Genomic DNA, 22,639 nt, shown 5'->3' on the forward strand with positions numbered 1-22,639 from the left:
GTAGGTTTAGTGCCCTTGAAGTGCCTACTTGCATTAAAACTACATCTGACAAATATTTCTGTTTGAGATGGGTTTGATGCTGTTATTGCAATATACACCATTTACACATCACCTCCAGTTTATTTTCTTACAGGTTCTCATTTAGGGTTAGGTGACATAACGGATGAGCAAAACTTGGTTAAACATGTACTGTTGTAGTCACCTTCTGTTAGGACAATAACTGTGACAGGCCTTCACAGAAATGAATCAAAAAGAAGTAAGTCTTGGAGGTTTACACAGGATGAAACGTAGAAGAAAAAAGCAGGGTCTGTAGAGTGCAGATGTACACGTAGAGCAAAGGTGAGCACAGTGTAACTCACTGTTAACAACTTGATAGCAAAAAATGAGAACCAGTTGGAGCACAATCTCCTCTGTCGATAAACATCCTGTTTACTTATACCTCCTGCAGTGTAACCACCAGTCCAGTCCTGAAACTGTCCTGTCCCGCTGGAACCTTGGGGTAGGACATAAGTCTCAGAAAAAATAAACCTCACACTATTTCCCTGCTGTATCTGTACAAAGATAAATCCTGTAGAACAGCATGGACTTCCTGCCAGACTCTCTCAATCAACTTTGCATGGTCTATTGAAAAATTCCTGTCTGACTCCCTGCTGTTGTTTCTTTGATGTTTTATTTGTTTCCAACATGAAAAGCTGCTCCAATTACTTTTGTTATGAGACAAGTTTACTCCCCTCGTCATCCACTTTGCATGGATTTGAATCCCAGCACTGCCACCTAGTGGTGAAAGCTACAAAGCAGCACCTTGTTCACAGGGACGACTCTCCCACCCACCATCCTCTCACTATAGTATGTTCCAGAGTTTGCTTAGCAAGCCCTTGTCCAAACACTGAGCATAAAGCCAGTCACACAGTGAAGACAAAGCCTCTCAACACTCAATAGATGCCTTTAACTGCTCACTTGTTGTTTGTCGACTCCCCCTTGTTCTGTGCTGGGCTTTGTCTCATCACAGTGTCCTCTGTTGTTTTTCAGTCTATTTATGTGAATTTGAATCAGAGCCCATTCATGTTTAAAGTAAAAGCTGTGTTTTAGGGCCTTGGCGTTGATGTGGACATAATTTCCACTTCTACGCTGGTGGAAAATGATACATGGAAGTGGGTGAGAGGAAAATAAGCAGCTGCTGTGACGTAGCTGTGTTTACCACAGAGAGGGAGAGCAGGTCAGCTCCGTGCCTGTGGACACAGGGAAGCGTGGGGGGCTTTCAAACAGGGCTTGACACTATTGATCACACGGATGAAGGCTAAAACCCCTGGTGCCATGGAATGATGGAGCGGCGGGAGCAGCATACCAGCAGATCAAGGCCTCCGCAGCCTGTGTGTACTCTGTCCTCGTCACAACAACACGCCAGAGCTGATACACAGTGTGAGAGCGAGCACTTAACAAAGCCGCAGGAAAAAAAAAACACCAAAACATTTCTGTGATGACTGTAGTGCAGGTGGGAATTAAGGGAGGCAAAGATGTTGCCTCCATTTTTATTCACACCTCATACGGCTGACTCTTGGCACAGTCAGGTGTCTCGCCATCCACCACGTTTTTCCACATTATTCTGCCCTAGTTGCCTTATTTAACCACGGCTCACAAAAGAGAGGTCAGCTGGTGCAATTCCAATTCTTTTAACCTCAACATTGGCAAGAACAGCAAGTTCATTTTCGGAGAAAGTCAATTTTAGGAGAAAGACGACGGAGCTCATCCCAGTTCCAGTTCAGGGTCAGCAAGAAAAGATTGTCCTGTTTTAAAATAAACTGAGATTGAAGGAGAACACAGTTACAGTAGATTTAAAGAGGCCAAGATGAGATCATTTTCCCCCAGAAAGCTTAGATCATATGATTTGTTTTGGAGAGAGTTCTTCTTTAATGCTGCTATGTTGAGCGTCTGTCCATGTCAGGTTATGACAATAAACATTTATTCTTGAATCTTTTCCAGCTGATAATCATATCATGAGCCATATTATTTTATTGTTACATCGTTTGGTTGACTGTTTTTATCGCACATGTTCTGTCTGTCTGTCTGTCTGTCTGTCCCCTGAGTCCTTTCCTGTAGGCCACAGATGTAGATGTGTAGTTAGTATGTACATAAACCTGCAAAATGCAACTTTTTGTGTTTAGGCCTCAAAGCAAACAGGAAAAAAGAAGTAAACAGTAACAGAGGATACATAGTAAAATTGTTCACTCAGAGCGATTTTAAGTTCTCAGCTCACTAAATGTTCACCTTGAGCTGTACAATGAAACAGACTATAGCCTGAGGGGACGTCTTTTACTGCGTCTTTTCCTTACTGTTGTATTTTTATTCTGCTGCATTTATAGAACTGTCTTCAAATGAAGCATGACTGCACACAAGACAAAGAGCAAAAACACACAGAACGTTACAAAACAAGATTAGAGGCCAGTTTAAATTGCATCATGTGTTTGGCATTTGTCTCTGCATATGTTTAGTGTGTGTTGTACTGTTACAGTATGTGCCAGGCTGAATGATCCAAACTGAGGCCACTGTGGGTCTAGTGAGCCATCAGGGCCCTCTAGTGGCCTGTGTTGTGCATGTCTTTTCTCTTTGGGAATGAATAAAGAAAGACTGGTAGTATAAAGTGTTAAAATAATATTAAGAGATTCCAATGGACTATGACCACTACGACTTAACGACTAAAATTGTAATTGGTCAGAAGTTTTGCAAATTTTTACAACAGCCCCTTTCAATAACACAGACAGGTTAAGCTTAAAGTCCAACTCTTCTGAGTTTAATCAAACAGCATTTTGTTTTGTTTGTCATTGATGTGTCTTGTCTCCCTGTCTATCCTGCAGATGTTTAGTCTGAAATCTGACCTTGACCTTATTTTTTTCTCACTGCTCATTAGCCGGCAAGGAGGCAATCTCTAACTCCCCCATCACCCAACACCATATCCTGGGAAGAATACATCACTGCTGACAGTGGAAAGTAGGTGTCTAAACAGATGAAGATTTCACTTTTTACACTTATTATTGTTATTTTCCTCTTTTAAAAGAACAGAAATATAGACTTTAAAAGAATCACATTTTTATAGCAAGTAGTATAATTGGGATGTCATTTGTGTAATTTCCATTCACATTATATTATTTTCTACTAACAACTACTGCAGAGTAACAGTAACCATTGTCAGCTCTTCTCAGTGAGCTATCTCCATCATGAGATAATATTCTGACAGGTTGTTTCTGTCTCCACTCAGAGCACCTCATCTAGGAAGAGAGCTGGTCTGCAAAGAGAGCAAGAAAAACTTCAAAGCCACGATAGCCATGAGTCAAGACTTCCCTCTGGGCATTGAATCGTGAGTAAAAAAGGAACATTTCTAAAAAATGTCAGAAAATGTTGTTTGGATTCATTATATCCTTTATATTTTATAACTTCATAGTTTTGTTTTTGTCTGTCTGTTTTTAAAAGCTTTTAAAACCTTTTTTTTTTAAATTCTAATTAATGATCCTGTATCATTGTGTTATAGCTCTGTCCTGTGGAGGTCATAGTAGCTGATAAAATTAGGTTGATAATTTTGAATAGCAAATCAAGTTAATGCTGTTGTAGAAATTATTGAAAAGCTACTGAAATAAACTTAGAAATCTAACAAAATATGTAAAAATCTACAAAGCTATGATTTACAACCAATAAGCTCTATATTTGTTGGGCTTTCAGCCATAAATTTGCTTGTTGATTCATGTCCTGAAGCCATTTGTTTGTTTTATTCCCCCTCAGGTTGTTAAATGTTCTGGAGGTGATTGCACCCTTCAAGCACTTTAATAAACTCAGGGAGTTTGTGCAGATGAAGCTCCCCCCTGGCTTTCCTGTGAAACTCGGTAAGTTGACATAATTCAAAGAAGCATCTGCATGGTTATTAGACAGTATGACTCTTAAATAAATTGATGTAGGACCAGCACACTGAAAGACATGATAATTGAAAGGGATTTTTGTAGTTGATCATTTGTCCCACTCCTTCAGAATATGGAAAGAAATCTACCAATGTCATAGGTATAATTTCTATTTCTGCTCATGCCTCCCTGCAGACATCCCTGTCTTTCCAACGATCACAGCCACGGTGACATTTCAGGAGTTTCGCTACGATGAGTTTGCCGAGTCCATTTTTACCATTCCCAATGATTATAAAGAAGACCCTAGTCGCTTCCCTGATCTTTAACCTCTGGAGCTGGATATAAATCTACAACAAGGCAACTTTATACTACAAAACATTCTTTTTGAAATAAAAAAGGAAAAACGGAGGGGGAAAAAGAGCAGTAAACACTTCTTGAGAGTTTATGGATTCCATCACCCATCCAGACCCTGACAACAGACAGCAACAAAACAACCAGAGATAAACATGACAAAAATAGCATCGTCAGACCTGGTTGAGGCCCAATATGCCAGAGATATTGATATCTGATGAGTGTGAATGTCTCATCAGTGAAAGGGCATTGAAGTTAAAGTGAGTGACAGCAGGGCAGGTGAGTTTTCTGGATACGGGGTGTGAGTAGGAGACATTAAAAGACAACCTGTTCAGCTGATGCTATGTATTTAAGTATGTAAGTTATGTTTTTAAAGGGACTGTGTTTAACTGACCTGTAGTAAAGCACTGATATTACTGTGTGAGATGTTAGGGAGGAATTCCACTAAAAATTCGTTTTTAGGTTCTTTTCCTACTTAAGTAGACTTTTCAAAAAATCTCAAGGTGCAAAGTCATTTTAGTTTTGTGATATTATATATGAGATATAAGGTCAATAAAACATGACCGTATAGTGTATATAATCCAATGCACATCTCTTAGACAGGTGTGCTGGAGAATAAAATTACAGGTGTTTACACTCACTTCTTGAACATTATCAAATTTAGAAATGTTCCCAAAGATGAACTTAACTCTTGTCATTTAAAATTCGCAAAACTGAAAATCAGTTTTGGAAAATGTTAAGCTGTTACTTTTGTAGGTTAAAAAAAACTAAAAATAATTTTTTGTTGAATTCCACTTTAACTCTGCACATAATAAAATTGTGTATGTGTTTGTACGAGAGTGTGTGTGTGTGTGAGAGAGAGAATGATTTTCATGGGCATGGAGTAGCATCACTGAACTTTTGGGCTCTATTTAGGTCCACAGCAGTGACTCTACATATACACTCATTTTGTGATACTCGACCCTGCATTTGAAATATTACAAATTCACCAAGGCAACGCTAAAAAATGCTGCAGATTTTTATGGTACCACAAAGTTTTCTCTTTGTTTGTTCAAGTGGCAGCGAGTGTAAGTTATGATGTCCAAGCCTTTTGTTTCTTACTTCACCTTTGTAAACTATGTAACAAACTGTACAATCCTGCTGAAAGAAGACGATTGTACAGAAAGTAGATGTTAGGGAATGAATGAGTATGACATTCATGCCATTTTTACACATAACAAGAACCAGGCTTTTCCCCTGCACAGTATGTAAATACATGTTTTATGACTTATTGCTTTTGTCTTTTATCTTACATTTTCCTTTTATTTGTGCAGATGAGTTTAAGATGTCCTCTACAAGAGGAAGAGTTATGGACATTTTTTAATGTAGTATCAAGAGAAATTCGAGAGTTATTGGTTTGTAACATGGTGGCAGTTGCTATTTTTGTACATACTTGTGTTGTTTTAAAGGAAAAAATGAATCTCTTAATTCTCCTGTCTTTTTTTCCTCATCCCACTTCTGGACTACACTATCTGATGAACTTTATGAACCTCCTTCAGATGTGTGGAACCAACAATCATTTCCATCATGTGAAAAAGCACAAGCACCAATTTTTTTAGGAAAAGTTAATTCTGTTAAAGGTCTGGAGGTGTTCTCTGGAGAAGTTTAATGAGTCTTTATAGCTGCTGCTATGGTCCATGAGCTCTTAATGAAGTGGAAACATACAGGTGTTTCAGAGGATATTATGCTTGGTGGCCGGTGGCTCAAAGCGTTGTTCAACATCCACATTAATAGAACAATGTGATTATTTATATCCATAATCAGTATCATGATAACCAAATACAGTACATTTATTTAATATTTTAACATTGCATTCTTCAATTGTGGCTAGTGCAGCTAATGGAAGTGCGCCTCCTCACCTACATAATGCTTTAACCTACATTTTACTTCATGCTCCTTGACTTCAGCTGCTTGAATTTTACATGTTTTCTGTCAGAAACTATTCATCATCTACATGTCCGTTGTACAGCAAATACTGTTGTATAAGTCTGCTACACTATTTTCATATAAAATGTACTAAAATAAAAATTCCACATATCCAACTTAATTTGGACTCGCATGTTTTTCCACATCCTCATGGCTGTATGTTCTCCGGCACACTACCGGAATTCCGGCGCGGGGCCGGGGTCATTTTAGATTCGAAAATGGTCAATTATATTTCTATCTTCTTGCTACGCAACACAAAAACGCAAGATTATATATAAGGAACCCTATATTTTGTATTAATCAAGTAGACCTACTTGATTAATAAAAACCGTTGTTTACCCCTTGTGTTAGCTCAATAATAAACGAGACTGTGCTACTTTGAAAAAACCCTGCAATTAATTGGCTATTCGTTTTGTTTTCATATCAACGTCGCAATCTTTTGGACTACTCCAGCAACCATTTGACAACAGTTCGCCTATAGCCGTATACGCTGGTTGGAGACCAACGGAGGAACAAGCGTTGAAAAGTATAAAAGATATGCGTATTGGATAGGCTGTTTTTTATGGCTTTCAAAGTTGTGCTTGGAATTGGATACTATTACCAGACTATGGTTTCCGACTGAAGAATGGGTGCGTAGATAATGCATTTTCTTTAATTTGGACATTTAAAGTTAACGTGGGGGGTCACATTTAGAAACGATTAGATTTGGTGTTCTTGTCTTTCTAAAACGGGTCGCGATATGCGCAACAGTAGTGATCCATCTTGCTTGTAGCCTACGACTAACTCCCGAACACATTTCAGACACATATATTTTCCTTGGTTTAAGCCCTATAACTGCCTTTTTATGACTTAGTATGATTACAGTACAGTATAATTATAAATACTTAAAACCTTATTATAGCATACTATGACTTTTTTTTAATGCCTTTCCATACTATGACGTTTTAATGCCTAACTATACAATGACATCAAAAAACGTCAAAGTATAGTAATGCATAAAAATTTCATATTATAATAAGGTATAAAAGCAGTAAAACTGTCGTCACACTGTAGTAAGGCATAAAAGTGTCACAGTGTAGTAAGTCATAAAATTTCACGGTATGGTAAGGCATAGAAACGTCAAAAAACATCATAGTATAGTAAGGCATAGAAGGGTCAAAAATGTCATAGTACAATAAGGCATAAAAACGTCATAGTACAGCAAGGCATGAAAAAGTCATATTATAGTAAAGCATAAAAATATCATAGTAAGGCATACAAGCGTCAAAAAGTCATAGTATAGCAAGGCATTAAAAAAACGTCATAGTATAGTAAAGCATAACAATTTCACAGTATAATAAGTCATAAAATGTCATAGTAGGCTATAGTAAGGCATAAAAACGTCATAGTATAGTAAGACATAAAAATGTCAAAAAAACGTTATAGTATAGCAAGGCATTAAAATTTTATAGTATAGTAAGGCATAAAAAGTCATAGTATAGTAAGTCTTAAAAAGTCATAGTATAGTGAGGCATAAAAAGTCAAAAACGTCATAGTATAGTAAGGCATAAAAAGTCATAAAAACGACTTAGTATAGTAAGGCATAAAAAGTCATAGTATAGTAAGTCATAAAAAGCCATAATATAGTAAGGCATAAAAAGCCATAAAAAAGTCATAGTATAGTGAGGCATAAAAAGTCATATTATAGTAAGGCATAAAAAGTCATAGTATAGTAAGGCATGAAAAGCCATAATATAGTAAGGCATAAAAAGTCATAACAAGTCATATTATAGTAAGGCATAAAAAGTCATGAGAACATCATATTATAGTAAGGCATAAAAAGTCATAATATAGTAATTCATAAAAAGCCATAATATAGTAAGGCATAAAAAGTCATAAAAACGTCATAGTATAGTAAGGCATAATAAGTCATAAAAACGGCATAGTATACTAAGGCATAAAAAGTCATACTATAGTGAGGCAATAAAATGTAAAAAAAACATCATGGTATAGCAAGTCTTAAAAAGTCATAGTATAGTAAGGCATAAAAAGTCATAAGAACGACATCGTATAGTAAGGCATAAGAAGTCATTGAAACAACATATTATAGTAAGGCATAAAAAGTCATAAAAACGTCATAGTATAGTAAGGCATAAAAAGTCATAGTATAGTAATGCATAAAAAGTCATAAAAACGACATAGTATAGTAAGGCATAAAAAGTCATAGTATAGTAAGTCATAAAAAGCCATAATATAGTAAGGCATAAAAAGTAATAAAAACATCATAGTATACTAAGGCATAAAAAGTCATAGCGTAGTGAGGCATAAAAAGTCATAAAAATGTCATAGTATAGTAAGGCATAATAAGTTATTAAAACGACATAGTATAGTAAGGCATAAAAAGTCATAGTATACTAAGGCATAAAAAGTCATAGCGTAGTGAGGCATAAAAAGTCATAAAAATGTCATAGTATAGTAAGGCATAATAAGTTATTAAAACGACATAGTATAGTAAGGCATAAAAAGTCATAGTATAGTAAGGCATAAAAAGTCATAAAAACTTCATAGTATAGTAAGGCATAAAAAGTCATAGTATAGTAGGTCGTAAAAAACCATAATATAGTCAGGCATAAAAAGTCATAAAAACTTCATAGTATAGTAAGGCATAAAAAGTCATAGTATAGTGAGGCATAAAAAGTCATAAAAACGACATAGTATAGTAAGGCATAAAAAGTCATAGTATAGTAAGGCATAACAAGCCATAATATAGTAAGGCATAAAAAGTCATAAAAACGACATAGTATAGTAAGTCATAAAAAGTCATAGTATAGTAAGGCATAAAAAGTCATAAAAACGACATAGAATAGTAAGGCATAAAAAGTCATAAAAACTACATAGTATAGTAAGGAATAAAAAGTCATAGTATAGTAAGGCATAAAAAGTTATAAAAACTTCATAGTATACTAAGGCATAAAAAGTCATAGTATAGTAAGTCGTAAAAAACCATAATATAGTCAGGCATAAAAAGTCATAAAAACTTCATAGTATAGTAAGGCATAAAAAGTCATAGTATAGTGAGGCATAAAAAGTCATAAAAACTACATAGTATAGTAAGGCATAAAAAGTCATAAAAACGACATAGTATAGTCAGGCATAAAAAATCATAAAAACGTCATAGTATAGTAAGGCATAAAAAGTCATAGTATAGTGAGGCATATAAAATCATAAAAACGCCATAGTATAGTAAGGCATAAAAAGTCATAGTATAGTGAGGCATAAAAAGTCATAAAAACGACATAGTATAGTAAGGCATAAAAAGTCATATTATAGTAAGGCATAAAAAGTCATAGTATAGTAAGGCATAAAAAGTCATAAAAACTTCATAGTATAGTAAGGCATAAAAAGTCATAAAAAGTCATAGTATAGTAAGGCATAAAAAGTCATAAAAATGACATAGTATAGTAAGGCATAAAAAGTCATAGTATAGTAAGGCATAACAAGCCATAATATAGTAAGGCATAAAAAGTCATAAAAACGACATAGTATAGTAAGTCATAAAAAGTCATAGTATAGTAAGGCATAAAAAGTCATAAAAACGACATAGAATGGTAAGGCATAAAAAGTCATAAAAACATCATAGTATAGTAAGGCATAAAAAGTCATAAAAATGTCATAGTATAGTAAGGCATAAAAAGTCATAAAAATTACATAGTATAGTAAGGCATAAAAAGTCATAAAAACGTCATAGTATAGTAAGGCATAATAACGTCATAGTATAGTAAAGCATAAAAAGTCATAAAAACATCATAGTATAGTAAGGCATAAACAGTCATAGTATAGTAAGGCATAAAAATTCATAAAAATGTCATAGTATAGTAAGGCATAAAAATTCATAAAAATGTCATAGTATAGTAAGGCATAAAAAGTCATAAAAATGACATAGTATAGTAAGGCATAAAAAGTCATAGTATAGTAAGGCATAAAAAGTCATAACAAGTCATATTATAGTAAGGCATAAAAAGTCATAAAAATGACATAGTATAGTAAGGCATAAAAAGTCATATTATAGTAAGGCATAAATAGTCATAGAAAGTGATAGTATAGTAAGGCATTAAAAGTCATATTATAGTAAGGCATAAAAAGTCATAAAAATGACATAGTATAGTAAGGCATAAAAAGTCATATTATAGTAAGACATAAAAAGTCATAGAAAGTGATAGTATAGTAAGGCATTAAAAGTCATAGTATAGTAAGGCATTAAAAGTCATAGTATAGTAAGGCATAAAAAGTCATAAAAACGACATAGTATATTAAGGCATAAAACGTCATAGTATAGTAAGGCATTAAAAGTCATAGTATAGTAAGGCATAGAAAGTCATAAAAACTTCATAGTATAGTAAGGCATAAAAAGTCATAAAAAGTCATAGTATTGTAAGGCATAAAAAGTCATAAAAACGACATAGTATACTAAGGCATAAAAAGTCATAGCGTAGTGAGGCATAAAAAGTCATAAAAATGTCATAGTATAGTAAGGCATAATAAGTCATTAAAACGACATAGTATAGTAAGGCATAAAAAGTCATATTATAGTAAGGCATAAAAAGTCATAGTATAGTAAGGCATAAAAAGTCATAAAAACTTCATAGTATAGTAAGGCATAAAAAGTCATAAAAAGTCATAGTATAGTAAGGCATAAAAAGTCATAAAAATGTCATAGTATAGTAAGGCATAAAAAGTCATAAAAATGACATAGTATAGTAAGGCATAAAAAGTCATAAAAACGTCATGGTATAGTAAGGCATAAAAACGTCATAGTATAGTAAAGCATAAAAAGTCAGACAAACATCATAATATAGTAAGGCATAAAAAGTCATAGTATAGTAAGGCATAAAAATTCATAAAAATGTCATAGTATAGTAAGGCATAAAAAGTCATAAAAATGACATAGTATACTAAGGCATAACAAGCCATAATATAGTAAGGCATAAAAAGTCATAAAAACAACATAGTATAGTAAGTCATAAAAAGTCATAGTATAGTAAGGCATAAAAAGTCATAAAAATGTCATAGTATAGTAAGGCATAAAAAGTCATAAAAACGTCATAGTATAGTAAGGCATAAAAACGTCATAGTATAGTAAAGCATAAAAAGTCAGAAAAACATCATAATATAGTAAGGCATAAAAAGTCATAGTATAGTAAGGCATAAAAATTCATAAAAATGTCATAGTATAGTAAGGCATAAAAAGTCATAAAAATGACATAATATAGTAAGGCATAAAAAGTCATATTATAGTAAGGCATAAATAGTCATAGTATAGTAAGGCATAAAAAGTCATATTATAGTAAGGCATAAAAAGTCATAGAAAGTGATAGTATAGTAAGGCATTAAAAGTCATAGTATAGTAAGGCATAAAAAGTCATAAAAACGACATAGTATATTAAGGCATAAAACGTCATAGTATAGTAAGGCATAAAAAGTCATAGTATAGTAAGGCATAAAAAGTCATAAAAATGTCATAGTATAGTAAGGCATAAAAAGTCATAGTATAGTAAGGCATGAAAAGCCATAATATAGTAAGGCATAAAAAGTCATAACAAGTCATATTATAGTAAGGCATAAAAAGTCATGAGAACATCATAGTATAGTAAGGCATAAAAAGTCATATTATAGTAAGGTATAAAAAGTCATAGTATAGTAAGGCATAAAAAGTCATAAAAACTTCATAGTATAGTAAGGCATAAAAAGTCATAAAAAGTCATAGTATAGTAAGGCATAAAAAGTCATAAAAACGACATAGTATACTAAGGCATAAAAAGTCATAGTATAGTAAGTCGTAAAAAACCATAATATAGTCAGGCATAAAAAGTCATAAAAACTTCATAGTATAGTAAGGCATAAAAAGTCATAGTATAGTAAGTCATAGAAAGCCATAATATAGTAATGCATAAAAAGTCATAAAAATATCATAGTATAGTAAGGCATAAAAAATCATAAAAACGTCATAGTATAGTAAGGCATAAAAAGTCATAGTATAGTGAGGCATAAAAAATCATAAAAACGCCATAGTATAGTAAGGCATAAAAAGTCATAGTATAGTGAGGCATAAAAAGTCATAAAAACGACATGGTATAGTAAGGCATAAAAAGTCATAGTATAGTAAGGCATAACAAGCCATAATATAGTAAGGCATAAAAACTCATAAAAACGACATAGTATAGTAAGTCATAAAAAGTCATAGTATAGTAAGGCATAAAAAGTCATAAAAACAACATAGTATAGTAAGGCATAAAAAGTCATAGTATAGTAAGGCATAACAATCCATAATATAGTAAGGCATAAAAAGTCATAAAAACGACATAGTATAGTAAGTCATAAAAAGTCATAATATCGTAAGACATAAAAAGTCATAAAAACGACATATTATAGTAAGGCATAAATAGTCATAGTATAGTAAGGCATAACAAGCCATAATATAGTAAGGCATAAAAAGTCATAAAAACGACATAGTATAGTAAGTCATAAAAAGTCATAGTATAGTAAGGCATAAAAAGTCATAAAAACGACATAGAATAGTAAGGCATAAAAAGTCATAAAAACTACATAGTATACTAAGGCATTAAAAGTCATAGTATAGTAAGGCATAAAAAGTCATAAAAATGTCATAGTATAGTAAGGCATAATAAGTCATTAAAACGACATAGTATAGTAAGGCATAAAAAGTCATATTATAGTAAGGCATAGAAAGTCATAGTATAGTAAGGCATAAAGAGTCATAAAAACTTCATAGTATAGTAAGGCATAAAAAGTCATAGTATAGTAAGGCATAAAAAGTCATAAAAATGACATAGTATAGTAAGGCATAAAAAGTCATAGTATAGTAAGGCATAACAAGCCATAATATAGTAAGGCATAAAAAGTCATAAAAACGACATAGTATAGTAAGTCATAAAAAGTCATAGTATAGTAAGGCATAAAAAGTCATAAAAACGACATAGAATAGTAAGGCATAAAAAGTCATAAAAATGACATAGTATAGTAAGGCATAAAAAGTCATAAAAACGTCATAGTATAGTAAGGCATAAAAACGGCATAGTATAGTAAAGCATAAAAAGTCATAAAAACATCATAGTATAGTAAGGCATAAAAAGTCATAGTATAGTAAGGCATAAAAATTCATAAAAATGTCATAGTATAGTAAGGCATAAAAAGTCATAAAAATGACATAGTATAGTAAGGCATAAAAAGTCATATTATAGTAAGGCATAAAAAGTCATAGAAAGTGATAGTATAGTAAGGCATTAAAAGTCATAGTATAGTAAGGCATAAAAAGTCATAAAAACGACATAGTATATTAAGGCATAAAACGTCATAGTATAGTAAGGCATAAAAAGTCATAGTATAGTAAGGCATAAAAAGTCATAAAAATGTCATAGTATAGTAAGGCATAAAAAGTCATAGTATAGTAAGGCATAAAAAGTCATATTATAGTAAGGCATAAATAGTCATAGTATAGTAAGGCATAAAAAGTCATAGTATAGTAAGGCATAAAAAGTCATAGTATAGTGAGGCATAAAAAGTCATAAAAACGACATAGTATAGTAAGGCATAAAAAGTCATAGTATAGTAAGGCATAACAAGCCATAATATAGTAAGGCATAAAAAGTCATAAAAACGACATAGTATAGTAAGTCATAAAAAGTCATAGTATAGTAAGGCATAAAAAGTCATAAAAACAACATAGTATAGTAAGGCATAAAAAGTCATAGTATAGTAAGGCATAACAATCCATAATATAGTAAGGCATAAAAAGTCATAAAAACGACATAGTATAGTAAGTCATAAAAAGTCATAATATCGTAAGACATAAAAAGTCATAAAAACGACATATTATAGTAAGGCATAAAAAGTCATAGTATAGTAAGGCATAACAAGCCATAATATAGTAAGGCATAAAAAGTCATAAAAACGACATAGTATAGTAAGTCATAAAAAGTCATAGTATAGTAAGGCATAAAAAGTCATAAAAACGACATAGAATAGTAAGGCATAAAAAGTCATAAAAACTACATAGTATACTAAGGCATTAAAAGTCATAGTATAGTAAGGCATAAAAAGTCATAAAAATGTCATAGTATAGTAAGGCATAATAAGTCATTAAAACGACATATTATAGTAAGGCATAAAAAGTCATATTATAGTAAGGCATAGAAAGTCATAGTATAGTAAGGCATAAAGAGTCATAAAAACTTCATAGTATAGTAAGGCATAAAAAGTCATAGTATAGTAAGGCATAAAAAGTCATAAAAATGACATAGTATAGTAAGGCATAAAAATTCATAGTATAGTAAGGCATAACAAGCCATAATATAGTAAGGCATAAAAAGTCATAAAAACGACATAGTATAGTAAGTCATAAAAAGTCATAGTATAGTAAGGCATAAAAAGTCATAAAAACGACATAAAATAGTAAGGCATAAAAGTCATAAAAATGACATAGTATAGTAAGGCATAAAAAGTCATAAAAACGTCATAGTATAGTAAGGCATAAAAACGGCATAGTATAGTAAAGCATAAAAAGTCATAAAAACATCATAGTATAGTAAGGCATAAAAAGTCATAGTATAGTAAGGCATAAAAATTCATAAAAATGTCATAGTATAGTAAGGCATAAAAAGTCATAAAAATGACATAGTATAGTAAGGCATAAAAAGTCATATTATAGTAAGGCATAAAAAGTCATAGAAAGTGATAGTATAGTAAGGCATTAAAAGTCATAGTACAGTAAGGCATAAAAAGTCATAAAAACGACATAGTATATTAAGGCATAAAACGTCATAGTATAATAAGGCATAAAAAGTCATAGTATAGTAAGGCATAAAAAGTCATAAAAATGTCATAGTATAGTAAGGCATAAAAAGTCATAGTATAGTAAGGCATAAAAAGTCATATTATAGTAAGGCATAAATAGTCATAGTATAGTAAGGCATAAAAAGTCATAGTATAGTAAGGCATAAAAAGTCATGGTATAGTGAGGCATAAAAAGTCATAAAAACGTCATAGTATAGTAAGGCATAAAAAGTCATAGTATAGTAAGTCATAGAAAGCCATAATATAGTAATGCATAAAAAGTCATAAAAATATCATAGTATAGTAAGGCATAAAAAGTCATACAAACGACATAGTATAGTCAGGCATACAAAATCATAAAAACGTCATAGTATAGTAAGGCATAAAAAGTCATAGTATAGTGAGGCATAAAAAATCATAAAAACGCCATAGTATAGTAAGGCATAAAAAGTCATAGTATAGTGAGGCATAAAAAGTCATAAAAACGACATAGTATAGTAAGGCATAAAAAGTCATAGTATAGTAAGGCATAACAAGCCATAATATAGTAAGGCATAAAAAGTCATAAAAACGACATAGTATAGTAAGGCATAAAAAGTCATAGTATAGTAAGGCATAAAAAGTCATAAAAACAACATAGTATAGTAAGGCATAAAAAGTCATAGTATAGTAAGGCATAACAATCCATAATATAGTAAGGCATAAAAAGTCATAAAAACGACATAGTATAGTAAGTCATAAAAAGTCATAATATCGTAAGACATAAAAAGTCATAAAAACGACATATTATAGTAAGGCATAAAAAGTCATAGTATAGTAAGGCATAACAAGCCATAATATAGTAAGGCATAAAAAGTCATAAAAACGACATAGTATAGTAAGGCATAAAAAGTCATAGTATAGTAAGTCATAGAAAGCCATAATATAGTAATGCATAAAAAGTCATAAAAATATCATAGTATAGTAAGGCATAAAAAGTCATACAAACGACATAGTATAGTCAGGCATACAAAATCATAAAAACGTCATAGTATAGTAAGGCATAAAAAGTCATAGTATAGTGAGGCATAAAAAATCATAAAAACGCCATAGTATAGTAAGGCATAAAAAGTCATAGTATAGTGAGGCATAAAAAGTCATAAAAACGACATAGTATAGTAAGGCATAAAAAGTCATAGTATAGTAAGGCATAACAAGCCATAATATAGTAAGGCATAAAAAGTCATAAAAACGACATAGTATAGTAAGTCATAAAAAGTCATAGTATAGTAAGGCATAAAAAGTCATAAAAACAACATAGTATAGTAAGGCATAAAAAGTCATAGTATAGTAAGGCATAACAATCCATAATATAGTAAGGCATAAAAAGTCATAAAAACGACATAGTATAGTAAGTCATAAAAAGTCATAATATCGTAAGACATAAAAAGTCATAAAAACGACATATTATAGTAAGGCATAAAAAGTCATAGTATAGTAAGGCATAACAAGCCATAATATAGTAAGGCATAAAAAGTCATAAAAACGACATAGTATACTAAGGCATTAAAAGTCATAGTATAGTAAGGCATAAAAAGTCATAAAAATGTCATAGTATAGTAAGGCATAATAAGTCATTAAAACGACATAGAATAGTAAGGCATAAAAAGTCATATTATAGTAAGGCATAAAAAGTAATAAAAACATCATAGTATACTAAGGCATAAAAAGTCATAGCGTAGTGAGGCATAAAAAGTCATAAAAATGTCATAGTATAGTAAGGCATAATAAGTTATTAAAACGACATAGTATAGTAAGGCATAAAAAGTCATAGTATAGTAAGGCATAAAAAGTCATAAAAACTTCATAGTATAGTAAGGCATAAAAAGTCATAGTATAGTAGGTTGTAAAAAACCATAATATAGTCAGGCATAAAAAGTCATAAAAACTTCATAGTATAGTAAGGCATAAAAAGTCATAGTATAGTGAGGCATAAAAAGTCATAAAAACGACATAGTATAGTAAGGCATAAAAAGTCATAGTATAGTAAGGCATAACAAGCCATAATATAGTAAGGCATAAAAAGTCATAAAAACCACATAGTATAGTAAGTCATAAAAAGTCATAGTATAGTAAGGCATAAAAAGTCATAAAAACGACATAGAATAGTAAGGCATAAAAAGTCATAAAAACTACATAGTATAGTAAGGAATAAAAAGTCATAGTATAGTAAGGCATAAAAAGTTATAACAACTTCATAGAATACTAAGTCATAAAAAGTCATAGTATAGTAAGGCATAAAAAGTCATAAAAACGACATAGAATAGTAAGGCATAAAAAGTCATAAAAACTTCATAGTATAGTAAGGCATAAAAAGTCATAGTATAGTGAGGCATAAAAAGTCATAAAAACTACATAGTATAGTAAGGCATAAAAAGTCATAAAAACGACATAGTATAGTCAGGCATAAAAAATCATAAAAACGTCATAGTATAGTAAGGCATAAAAAGTCATAGTATAGTAAGTCATAGAAAGCCATAATATAGTAAGGCATAAAAAGTCATAAAAATATCATAGTATAGTAAGGCATAAAAAGTCATACAAATGACATAGTATAGTCAGGCATAAAAAATCATAAAAACGTCATAGTATAGTAAGGCATAAAAAGTCATAGTATAGTGAGGCATATAAAATCATAAAAACGCCAAAGTATAGTAAGTCATAAAAAGTCATAGTATAGTAAGGCATAAAAAGTCATAAAAACAACATAGAATAGTAAGGCATAAAAAGTCATAAAAACTACATAGTATAGTAAGGCATGAAAAGTCATAGTAAAGTAAGTCATAAAAAGTCATAATATCATAAGACATAAAAAGTCATAAAAACGACATATTATAGTAAGGCATAAAAAGTCATAGTATAGTAAGGCATAACAAGCCATAATATAGTAAGGCATAAAAAGTCATAAAAACGACATAGTATAGTAAGTCATAAAAAGTCATAGTATAGTAAGGCATAAAAAGTCATAAAAACTACATAGTATACTAAGGCATAAAAAGTCATAGCGTAGTGAGGCACAAAAAGTCATAAAAATGTCATAGTATAGTAAGGCATAATAAGTCATAAAAACGACATAGTATATTAAGGCATAAAACGTCATAGTATAGTAAGGCATAAAAAGTCATAGTATAGTAAGGCATAGAAAGTCATAAAAACTTCATAGTATAGTAAGGCATAAAAAGTCATAAAAAGTCATAGTATTGTAAGGCATAAAAAGTCATAAAAACGACATAGTATAGTAAGGCATAAAAAGTCATAGTATAGTGAGGCATAAAAAGTCATAAAAACTACATAGTATAGTAAGGCATAAAAAGTCATAAAAACGACATAGTATAGTCAGGCATAAAAAATCATAAAAACGTCATAGTATAGTAAGGCATAAAAAGTCATAGTATAGTAAGTCATAGAAAGCCATAATATAGTAAGGCATAAAAAGTCATAAAAATATCATAGTATAGTAAGGCATAAAAAGTCATACAAATGACATAGTATAGTCAGGCATAAAAAATCATAAAAACGTCATAGTATAGTAAGGCATAAAAAGTCATAGTATAGTGAGGCATATAAAATCATAAAAACGCCAAAGTATAGTAAGGCATAAAAAGTCATAGTATAGTGAGGCATAAAAAGTCATAAAAACGACATATTATAGTAAGGCATAAAAAGTCATAGTATAGTAAGGCATAACAAGCCATAATATAGTAAGGCATAAAAAGTCATAAAAACGACATAGTATAGTAAGTCATAAAAAGTCATAGTATAGTAAGGCATAAAAAGTCATAAAAACAACATAGAATAGTAAGGCATAAAAAGTCATAAAAACTACATAGTATAGTAAGGCATGAAAAGTCATAGTAAAGTAAGTCATAAAAAGTCATAATATCATAAGACATAAAAAGTCATAAAAACGACATATTATAGTAAGGCATAAAAAGTCATAGTATAGTAAGGCATAACAAGCCATAATATAGTAAGGCATAAAAAGTCATAAAAACGACATAGTATAGTAAGTCATAAAAAGTCATAGTATAGTAAGGCATAAAAAGTCATAAAAACGACATAGAATAGTAAGGCATAAAAAGTCATAAAAACTACATAGTATACTAAGGCATAAAAAGTCATAGCGTAGTGAGGCACAAAAAGTCATAAAAATGTCATAGTATAGTAAGGCATAATAAGTCATTAAAACGACATAGTATAGTAAGGCATAAAAAGTCATATTATAGTAAGGCATAAAAAGTCATAGTATAGTAAGGCATAAAAAGTCATAAAAACTTTATAGTATAGTAAGGCATAAAAAGTCATAAAAAGTCATAGTATAGTAAGGCATAAAAAGTCATAAAAATGACATAGTATAGTAAGGCATAAAAAGTCATAGTATAGTAAGGCATAACAAGCCATAATATAGTAAGGCATAAAAAGTCATAAAAACGACATAGTATAGTAAGTCATAAAAAGTCATAGTATAGTAAGGCATAAAAAGTCATAAAAACGACATAGAATAGTAAGGCATAAAAAGTCATAAAAACATCATAGTATAGTAAGGCATAAAAAGTCATAGTATAGTAAGGCATAAAAAGTCATAAAAACGACATAGAATAGTAAGGCATAAAAACTCATAAAAATGACATAGTATAGTAAGGCATAAAAAGTCATAAAAACGACATAGTATATTAAGGCATAAAACGTCATAGTATAGTAAGGCATAAAAAGTCATAAAAATGTCATAGTATAGTAAGGCATAAAAAGTCATAGTATAGTAAGGCATAAAAAGTCATATTATAGTAAGGCATAAATAGTCATAGTATAGTAAGGCATAAAAAGTCATATTATAGTTAGGCATAAAAAGTCATAATATAGTAAGTCATAAAAAGCCATAATATAGTAAGGCATAAAAAGTCATAAAAACGTCATAGTATAGTAAGGCATAATAAGTCATAAAAACGGCATAGTATACTAAGGCATAAAAAGTCATTGAAACAACATAGTATAGTAAGGCATAAAAAGTCATACTATAGTGAGGCAATAAAATGTAAAAAAACATCATGGTATAGCAAGTCTTAAAAAGTCATAGTATAGTAAGGCATAAAAAGTCATAAGAACGACATCGTATAGTAAGGCATAAGAAGTCATTGAAACAACATAGTATAGTAAGGCATAAAAAGTCATAGTATAGTAATGCATAAAAAGTCATAAAACGACATAGTATAGTGAGGCATAAAAAGTCATAGTATAGTAAGTTGTAAAAAGCCATAATATAGTAAGACATAAAAAGTCATAAAAACGTCATAGTATAGTAAGGCATAAAAAGTCATAGTATAGTAAAGCATAAAAAGTCATAAAAACATCATAGTATAATAAGGCATAAAAGGTCATAGTATAGTGAGGCATAAAAAGTCAAAAACGTCATAGTATAGTAAGGCATTAAAAGTCATGAAAACGACATAGTATAGTAAGTCATAAAAAGTCATAATATAGTACGGCATAAAAAGTCATAAAAACGACTTAGTATAGTAAGGCATAAAAAGTTATAGTATAGTAAGTCATGAAAAGCCATAATATAGTAAGGCATAAAAAGTAATAAAAACGTCATAGTATACTAAGGCATAAAAAGTCATAGCGTAGTGAGGCATAAAAAGTCATAAAAATGTCATAGTATAGTAAGGCATAATAAGTTATTAAAACGACATATTATAGTAAGGCATAAAAAGTCATATTATAGTAAGGCATAAAAAGTCATAAAAAGGTCATTGTATAGTAAGGCATAAAGAGTCATAAAAACGACATAGTATAGTAAGGCATAAAAAGTCATACTATAGTGAGGCAATAAAATGTAAAAAAACATCATGGTATAGCAAGTCTTAAAAAGTCATAGTATAGTAAGGCATAAAAAGTCATAAGAACAACATCGTATAGTAAGGCATAAAAAGTCATTGAAACAACATAGTATAGTAAGGCATAAAAAGTCATAAAAACGTCATAGTATAGTAAGGCATAAAAAGTCATAGTATATTAAGGCATAAAAAGTCATAAAAATGTCATAGTAAGGCATAAAAAGTCATAAAAATGTCATAGTATAGTAAGGCATAAAAAGTAATAAAAAAACATAGTATAGTAAGTCATAAAAAGTCATAGCATAGTAAGGCATAAAAAGTCATAGTATAGTGAGGCATGAAAAGTCATAAAAATGTCATAGTATAGTAATCCATAAAAAGTAATAAAAAAAACATAGTACAGTAAGTCATAAAAAGTCATAGCATAGTAAGGCATAAAAAGTCATAGTATAGTGAGGCATGAAAAGTCATAAAAAGTCATAGCATAGTAAGGCATAAAAAGTCATAGTATAGTGAGGCATGAAAAGTCATAAAAATGTCATAGTATAGTAAGGCATAAAAAGTCATAGTATAGTAAGGCATGAAAAGTCATAAAAATGTCATAGTATAGTAAGGCATAAAAAGTCATAAAAACTACATAGTACAGTAAGGCATAAAAAGTCATAGTATAGTGAGGCATAAAAAGTCATAGTATAGTGAGGCATAAAAAGTCATAAAAATGTCATAGTATAGTAAGGCATAAAAAGTCAAAGTATAGTAAAGCATAAAAAGTCATAAAAAGTCATAGCATAGTAAGTCATAAAAAGCCATAATACAGTAAGGCATAAAAAGTCATAGTATAGTGAGGCATAAAAAGTCATAAAAATGTCATAGTATAGTAAGGCATAAAAAGTCATAGTATAGTTAGTCATAAAAAGTCATAGTTTAGGAAGGCATACAAAGTCATAGTACAGTAAGGCATAAAAATTTAACAGTATAATAAGTGACAAAATGTCTCAGTATAATAAGACATAAAAACATCAAAAAGTCATAGTATGGGAAGGCATAAAAATGTCATAGTATTGCAAGGCATAGAAACGTCAGAAAACGTCATAATATAGTAAGGCATTAAAATTTCATTGTATAGGGGGCGTCGAGTAGCTCAATTGTTTGAGCATCCCCCCATGTGCAGAGGCTACAAGTCCTCGCTGCAGTTGGCCCCGGTCCCACTTCGGACGGCCCTTTGCTGCATGTCATTCCCCCTCTCTCGGCTTCCCCATTTCCTGTCTCTCTCTACTGCACTATCAATAAAAGCACAAAAAGCCCGAAAAAATTCTTAAAAAAAAAATTTAAAAAATTTCATATTATAGTAAGGCATAAAAACGTCAAAAAGTCATAGTATAGTAAGGCATAAAAACATCAAAAATGTCACAGTATAGTAAGGCATAAAAACGTCATAGTATAGTAAGGCATAGAAACATCAGAAAACGTCATAATATAGTAAAGCATTAAAATTTCATAGTATAGAAAGGCATAGAAACGTCAAAAAGTCATAGTATAGTAAGGCATAAAAACATCAAAAATGTCACAGTATAGTAAGGCATAAAAAAAGTCAAAATAAAAGTCATAGTATAGCAAGGCATAAAAACATCATAGTATAGTATGGCATAAAAACATTAAAAATGTCTTAGCATAGATAAGCGAGACATAAAAACGTCAAAACATAGTATAGCAAGGCACAAAAACGTCAAAAAGAAC

The 22,639-nt window shown here is 30.9% G+C and overlaps 1 protein-coding gene across 1 annotated transcript in view; it reads left to right on the plus strand.

Moving 5' to 3' along the window:
* LOC130171054 (ankyrin repeat domain-containing protein 13C) overlaps positions 1–6,321 on the plus strand; it is a 29,203-nt gene extending 22,882 nt beyond the window's left edge. The window contains exons 10-13 of the mRNA XM_056378831.1: positions 2,906–2,985; positions 3,254–3,352; positions 3,772–3,872; positions 4,080–6,321. Of these exons, the coding sequence (XP_056234806.1) occupies positions 2,906–2,985; positions 3,254–3,352; positions 3,772–3,872; positions 4,080–4,210 (411 nt within the window). The 3' untranslated portion in view covers positions 4,211–6,321. The remainder of the gene's footprint in view (positions 1–2,905; positions 2,986–3,253; positions 3,353–3,771; positions 3,873–4,079) is intronic.
* The last annotated feature ends 16,318 nt before the right edge of the window (positions 6,322–22,639 follow it).

This window comes from Seriola aureovittata, chromosome 6 (assembly GCF_021018895.1).
Source record: "Seriola aureovittata isolate HTS-2021-v1 ecotype China chromosome 6, ASM2101889v1, whole genome shotgun sequence".
NCBI lineage: Eukaryota > Metazoa > Chordata > Actinopteri > Carangiformes > Carangidae > Seriola > Seriola aureovittata.